This window comes from Rhinopithecus bieti, unplaced genomic scaffold, assembly GCF_001698545.2.
Source record: "Rhinopithecus bieti isolate Rb0 unplaced genomic scaffold, ASM169854v2 scaffold_33432, whole genome shotgun sequence".
In the NCBI taxonomy this organism is placed as follows: Eukaryota; Metazoa; Chordata; class Mammalia; order Primates; family Cercopithecidae; genus Rhinopithecus; species Rhinopithecus bieti.
The window spans coordinates 1,188,257-1,195,804 of record NW_016814481.1 but is presented as its reverse complement, the minus strand read 5'-3'; the positions used below and the strand labels follow the sequence as shown (position 1 = coordinate 1,195,804).

Sequence of the window (7,548 nt, the reverse complement as noted above, 5' to 3'; positions counted from 1 at the left end):
GTGCGCATGTGTAGTCCCAGCTACTCAGGAGGCTGAGATGGGAGGATTGCCTGAGCCCAGAAGTTTGAGGCTGCAGAAAAAGGAACCCAGCCCCAGCTCTTTGTGGTTCAGAGGCGCCAGGATATTTCATCCCAGGTTCAATACCAGCCCCAGGGTCCTCAGGGCTAGTATCACTTCCCAAGAGTCATGATCAGGAACTTGGTGAAGATCCTTTCAACCCCCAGAACTGGGAGACCTCCCACCACCAAGCTCTGAGCGTCCTCCCAGCTCACCATCTACTGGGACAAGCCCAAGTCTTCACTCTAGAAACAGCCTGACTTGCATCCCTGGGAATTTGCTGCATCCAGGGTGCCAATCCTGTTTAGGGCACATCTGTGTCCACTCATGAAGAGGCAAGGCCGTCCATGAAAGGACAGGAGATTCTCATCTCAAAGAGTGAGGGACGCTCGAATATGGACCCCCCCAGCCTCGGTCCTGGGCTTCAACAGGAACATTTCCGCTCGCAAATCCAATATGTAGTTTTGTAGCAAGACAGATCATTCCACCTGCCATCTTTGTTCATGGTAGCACAGTCCTCATTGTGCATGTTATTGGGTTCCTCTGGCTCCCAGAAGCTGGATGGAGGAAAAAGTGGGCAGAGGGACGGGGATCTTTAGGGGTGGTGAAACTCTTCTGTATAATACCGTAACGATGAATACCTGGCACTATGTATTTGTCAAAACCCCTGTTAGGCAGCGCGCGGAGGTTTACACCTGTAATCAATTTCTGAATCTGGTCAGTTTCTGTCTTGTCTTCCAAAGACTCTTTCCTTTACAACCTCCCAACCCAAACTTCCCAACCTTCTACGAATTGTTTAGATCATGTAGGGTCTTGCTTAAAGCAGGGCCTGATTCAGGGACTCGAGTGTGTAGGATTTATTAAAGGATGTTCTTAGGAGAGAGGTGAGGGAAGCCAGATGGAGATGGGGAAGGAATTGAGCAGGAGCGTGGACTCAGATGACTCTAGCCTCAGCCCGACCCCAACGGAGACCCCTGGGATGTGAACAGCACCAGGGTCATCCCCAATTTGTCACAAGGGGTCCAGGCTTCTCTTAGGCTGTCACTGGTTGTGAGCTGACCCCAGTGGAGTTGGGTAATGTCTTAGGTGAGCAGGCTCCCATTCAGCTGAGAATAGCTTTCCAGAAATAGCATTCCTGTGAGCCTTTAGCAGCCAATGTTCCGCCAGGTGCAATGGTTCACACCTGTAATCCCAGCACTTTGGGAGGCCGAGGTGGGCGGATCGCTTGAGGTTAGGAGATCGAGACCAGCCTGACCAACATGGTGAAACCCCGTCTCTACTAAAACTACAAAAATTAGCTGAGTGTGGTGGCGGGCAGCTGTAATCCCAGCTACTCGGGAGACTGAGGCAGGAGAATCGCTTGAATCCAGGAGGCAGAAGTCGCAGTGAGCCGAGACTGTGCCACTGCACTCCAGCTTGGGCCACAGAGTGAGACTCATCTCAAAAACAAAAAACAAAAAAATTAGCCAGGCGTGGTGGTGCGCACCTGTAGGTCCAGCTAGTCAATAGTCTGAGGTGGGAGAATCACTTGAGCCTGGGAGGCAGAGGTTGCATTGGGTCAAGATTGCATCACTGCACTTCAGCCTGGGCAACAGAGTGAGACCCTGTCTCAAAAAAAAAAAAAAATCTTTCTCATCCTTCCACCCTCCCTTTTTTCTCCCAACCATTAGCCTGGGGAGCTTGATATATTTCAGCAGTTGTACAAAAAGGCTGAGATGTTGCAGTGGAGGAAATACTGAAGAAGGTTCAGGGTCCAGACAGCCTGTCACCAAAAAATCCCCCTGGTGCTGTCCCTGTCTGGCCCAGTCTGGGATTCTAGACACCCTATCAGCTTGGACTGCAAGGATGCCAAGCACACAGGGAAATCGCAATGACTGGGGGTGGTGTACCAAAATAATGAGCAATGCTGCCTGTGCACACACACCCTGCAATCAGGGTCTCTAGGCTCCTTCTGTGCCCGGGACAAACCCTTTAGTTGTTAGGTGATGGGGAAGTCCAAGGGGCAGCAGAAGGACTCTCAGGAGATTTAAGGCAAAGACAATTTACCAAACAGGACAGGAATTTTTCTGTATTTAAAATTAGTAGAGGCCAGGTGCGGCGGCTCAAGCCTGTCATCCCAGCACTTCAGGAGGCTGAGGTGGGTGGATCACTTGAGCTCAGGAGTTCAAAACCAGCCTGGGCAACATGGTGAAACCCCATCTCTACTAAAAATACAAAAAATTAGCCAGGCATGGTGGTGTGTGCCTGTGGTCCCAGCTATTTGGGAGGCTGAGACAGGAGGATTATCTGAGCCTGGGAGGTTGAGGCTGCAGTGAGCCGAGATTGCACCACTGCACTCCAGCCTGGGTGACAGGGCGAGACCCTGTCTCAAAAAGCTAAAATAAGGCCAGGCACAGTGGCTCACACCTATAATCCCAGCACTTTGGGAGGCCAAGGTGGGCAGATCACCTGAGGTCAGAAGTTCAAGACCAGCCTGGCCAACATGGTGAAACCCCATCTCTACAAAAATACAAAAATTAGCCAGGCTTGATGGCGGGTGCCTGTAATCCCAGTTACTTGGGAGACTGATGTGGGAGAATCACTTGCACCCAGGAGGCAGAGGTTGTAGTGAGCCGAGATCACGCCATTGTACTCCAGCCTGGGCAACAGCGAGACTCTGTCTCAATAAATAAATAAACAATAAAATAAAATAAAATAAAATAAAATAAAACAAAACAAGTAGACTGTACCAGTAAGAACCAGCTCCTGGCCGGGCGCGGTGGCTCACCCCTATAATCCCAGCACTTTGGGAGGCCGAGGAGGGCAGATCATGAGGTCAAGAGATTGAGACCATCCTGGTTAACACAGTGAAACCCCATTCTCTACTTAAAAATACAAAAAAATTAGCCAGGCGAGGTGGCGGGCACCTGTAGTCCCAGCTACTCGGGAGTCTGAGGCAGAGAATTCCTTGAACCCGGGCGGCGGAGCTTGTAGTGAGCTGAGATCATGCCACTGCACTCCAGCCTGGGCGACAGAGCGAGACTCCCTCCACCTCAAAAAAAAGAAAAAGAAAAGAAACAGCTCCTGACTCCTTCAACCATGTACTCCATCACCTTCTCCCCTCCCCATGGTCAGGGCCCACAGAGGAAGCAGAGAGACCCCAGGAAACCCGAGCACTTGCCTTAACGTCACAGGAGACCCATCCAGCCACCTCCAGTCCCCTTCTTGGCCCCTGTCATTCAGCCCCAGCCAGTACACCCGTGGAGAGCCGTGAGCCTTGGCCACAAAATTCTGCAAATACAAACTCCATTCAGACAGCCATTCCTCTACACGACCCTCAGGGTGAGGACCTGCCCTCTACCCTGTCCCACACATTTAGGGCTTGGGAACGTCACCTCCCACAACCCGTCCCCATCCCCGTGGTATGCAAAACAGGATCAATGTCTTCCTCCTACTGTAGTATGTGTGGTGGGAATAATCGTGCTACTTTTTCTCATGTAATCTGTGAACTGCTCTGTGCCTCAGTTTCCTCACCTGTAAAATGGGTTAACAGTAGCTATCTCCTGGTAGTGTTGTGAGGATTTTTTTTTTTTTTTTGAGATGGAGTCTTGCTGTCACCCAGGGTGGAGTGCAGTGGTGTGATCTCAGCTCACTGCAGCCTCCGCCTCCTGGGTTCAAGAGATTCTCCTGCCGCAGCCTCCCGAGTAGCTGAGATTATAGGTACCCGCCACCAGGTCCGGCTAATTGTTGTATTTTTTAGTAGAGATGGTGTTTCGCCATGTTGGCCAGGCTGATCTGAAACTCCTGACTTCAGTTGATCCACCTGCCTCAGCCTCCCAAAGTGCTGGAATTACAGGCGTGAGCCCCCCCCCCCGGCCTAATTTTTTTTTTTTTTTTTTTCTGAGACAAAGTCTCACTCTGTCAACCAGACTAGAGTGCAGTGGTGCAATCATGGCTCACTGCATGTCCCAAAGGTCACTGTAAGTCTCCCAAAGAGCTAGGATTACAGGCATGGCCTCATACTGTGACGTCTTAGTATTTAGCATTATAACATTTAAGTGACATTTTTAGCAATAGTAACTGATGTTTTTTGGTTTCTCTTGCACTTTTGTGCCACTCCCTAGCCTTAATCTGCATCCAAACAGCACAGGAGTTCATTGTTCCAGGAAAAGAAAGAAGGAAGATGGAAAGTAGGTTTCTTGGCTTTGGTATTCAAAAGCCCAGGCCTTTGACAAACGCTGCCTCATACCGGTAATCCCAGCACGTAAGCCAAGGAGGGAGGATCGCTTGAGCGTAGGAGTTCGAGACTAGCCTGGGCAACATACGGAGACCCCCATCTCTACAAAAATTTGTAAAAATTAGCCATACATGGTAGTACGTGTCTATAGTCCCAGCTACTCAGGAGGCTGAGGTGGGAGGATCCCTTAGCCCAAGAGTTCAAGGCAGCAGTGAGCTATGAATGCACCACTGCACTCCAGCCTGGGCAGCAGAGCAAGACCGTGTCCCAAAACAAATCAAAATCCCAGGCCTTTGGAAGAAAAGAAAGGACTTACGGCAAAGATAAAAGATAGGGAAGAAAATATAGTTAGAAGCAACTCCTCTCCAGGCAAACTAATTTATGGCGAAAGAAATTAGACTGGTGGTTACAAGTGGGGGGCAGGGAGGGATTAACTAGAAAAAGGATATGAAAAAACTTTCTAGGGTGGTGGAAAGATTATAAATATTGGTTAGTTTGACAGTTACACAGGCGTATGCATTTGTCAAAGTTCACTGAACATACACCAAAGACCTGCGCATTTTACTGTATGCAAATCACATCTAACTCACCCAACTTACCACCAAACCAAGATTTCTTAACATGTAGGGAGGTGGCCAGGCACGGTGGCTCACGCCTGTAATCCCAGCACTTAGAGAGGCCGAGGCGGGTGGATCACCTGAGGTCAGGAGTTGGAGACCAGTCTGGCCAACATGGCAAAATCCCATCTCTACTAAAAATACAAACATTAGCCAGGCCTGGTGGCACGCCTGTAATCCCAGCTACTCGGGAGGCTGAGACAGGAAAATTGCTTGAAACGGGAAGGCGGAGGTTGCAGTGAGCCGAGATCACGACAGTGCACTCCAGCCTGGGCAAGAAAACGCGAAATTCCGTCTCAAAAAAAAAAAAAAAGTGGGGAGGTCAAAGTACTGGGATTACAGGCGTGAGCCACCACGCCTGGACCGTTTTAGACTTTTTGACTGCCCTATGATATCAGTTAACTAATGAGTTTAGGAAAAGTTATGATTTTATAGTTTATCTGGCTATTGTTGCTGCTTGGGTGTGAGTAACACTCACCCCAGCTTTCCACATCCTGGAATTATTTGTACTTTAAGAATGTTTTACTATTATCTATTTCATGTGTTCTACTATAGGCAATGCTAATTGATGTTTGCTTTTATTTACTTGCAGTTTTGATTTCTTCTTTAACCCAAAGTTATCCAGTGACTTTAAAAAAATTTTTTTTTTTTTTTTTGAGACAAGGTCTTGCTTTGTCACCTAGACTGAAATGCAGTGGCATGATCCCAGCTCACTACACCCTCTGCCTCCCGGGTTCAAGCGATTTTCCTGCCTCAGCCTCCTGAGTAGCTGAGATTACAGTCGCGCTCCACCATACCCAGCTCATTTTTGTATTTTTAGTAGACAGGAAGTTTCACCATGTTGGCCAGGCTGGTCTCGAACTCCTGACCTCAGGTGATCTGCCCACCTCGGCCTCTCAAACTGCTGGGATTACAGTGCGAGCCACTGCAGCCGGCTGACTTTAAACATTTTTAAGGTGATGGAAATTTTTGTAAAATAAAATATTTCTGTCGTTATAGCATTGTGGTCAAAGAATGTGGGCAATGAAATTTCTGCTTTGAGGGAAAAAAAAATGTGGGGAGGTAAGGTCACCATGGGAAGGAAATAATAAATGTGTAGACATGGAACGCCCCTGAGAGAAGAATCTGGCATCTCACTTCCGGTGAGCATCAGGTGATGGTAAAAACCCCAGATGGGCTTGGAGACTCTAAAAAGCAGAAGGTCCTGAGCACTATTTCCTGGGTAAAGCCCCAGGGAGGTGTCAGAAAATCAGAGAGCGGAAAAGGGCTTCCTGTCCCATCAGATTAGACAGAGGCTTAGAAGGCCTCACAGTGTCTTAGACCCCAGAATGGGATAGGAGGAGCAGAAAGATCTCTTGTGCCCAAGAACAGCAGAAAAAGACCTCTAGGCCCAAAGGCTTTGCTGATGGAAGAGTGGGATGCCTCGGGGGCAGCCTAGGTGGTCCAAAGACTGAGCCCCAGAAAACCAGAAGACTCTTTAACATTTAGAGAGTCCTTGCTATTTCTGGGCACCAAAATCAGAACAGTTTAAGAAGAGGGAACTCATATGTCTTGGTCATCACTGGATCCCCAATATGTAGAATAGTCTGTAGCACATAGTAGGTGCTCAGGAAATGTTGGTTGACTTAATGAATTAAGAAGTGAGCTATGGACTAGGCACGGTGGCTCACGCCTGTAATCCCAACACTTCGGGAGGTCAATCAAGAGGGACAGATCACTTAAGATCATTAACCAGAGAGCGGCCTGGCCAACATGATGATACTCTAACTCTACTGGAAAAAAAAAAAAATACAAAACTTAGCTGGGAGTGGTGGCACGTGACTATAGTCCCAGTTACTTGGGAGGCTAAAGCAGGAGGATCACCTGAACCTGGGAGGTAGAGGCTGCAGTGAGCCAAGATCATGCCACTGCACTCCAACCTGGGCAACAGAGCAAGACTCCATCAAAAAAAAAAGTGAGCTATGCTACTTTGCACAAATTGTCTCATTGGATTCTTATCATTATGCCCATTTTGTAGATGAGAAAACTGAGGCACAGAAAGGTTAAATAACCTTCCCAGGATCATTCAGTCTGTAGATGTCCCAGTAGATATCAGTTTGGAGTAAAGACAATAAAGACCCGATGTGTGCTCCCCTCCACCTTGACTCCATAAAAGCTGTCCCCATTTAGAAGTAAAATGGGGGACCCCAATGGACTGAGAGTAAATGTACACCAGTCTAGTAGAATGAAAACTCAAGAGAGAAACTAAAATGAGTAATTTAAAGGAAATGTAGTTGTATTTCTTGTGAAACTGAGTTAGGGAATATGATTTGTATCTGCCTCATTTACATTACCTAATTTAATTTCTTCAAAAGCCCTGTTTTGGCCAGGCACGGTGGCTCATGCCTGTAATCCCAGTACTTTGGGAGGCCGAGGCGGGTGGATCACCTGAGGTCAGGAGTTCAAGATCAACCTGGCCAACATGGAGAAACCCCATCTCTACTAATAATACAAAAGTTAGCCAGGCGTGGTGGCACACACCTGCAATCCCAGCTACTCAGAACGCTGACGCACGAGAATCGCTTGAACCCAGGAGGTGGAGGTTGCAGTGAGCAGAGATTGCACCACTGCACTCCAGCCTGGGTGACAGAGTGAGACTCCATCTCAAAAAAAAAAAAA

General features: G+C 48.2%; 1 protein-coding gene across 1 annotated transcript in view; it reads right to left on the bottom strand.

Moving 5' to 3' along the window:
* The window catches only part of CLEC17A (C-type lectin domain containing 17A), a 23,083-nt gene continuing 15,535 nt past the window's right edge, over positions 1 to 7,548 (bottom strand). The window contains exons 9-10 of the mRNA XM_017851218.1: positions 3,218 to 3,386; positions 1 to 614 (exon numbers count right to left, since the gene is read on the bottom strand). Of these exons, the coding sequence (XP_017706707.1) occupies positions 482 to 614; positions 3,218 to 3,386 (302 nt within the window). The 3' untranslated portion in view covers positions 1 to 481. The remainder of the gene's footprint in view (positions 615 to 3,217; positions 3,387 to 7,548) is intronic.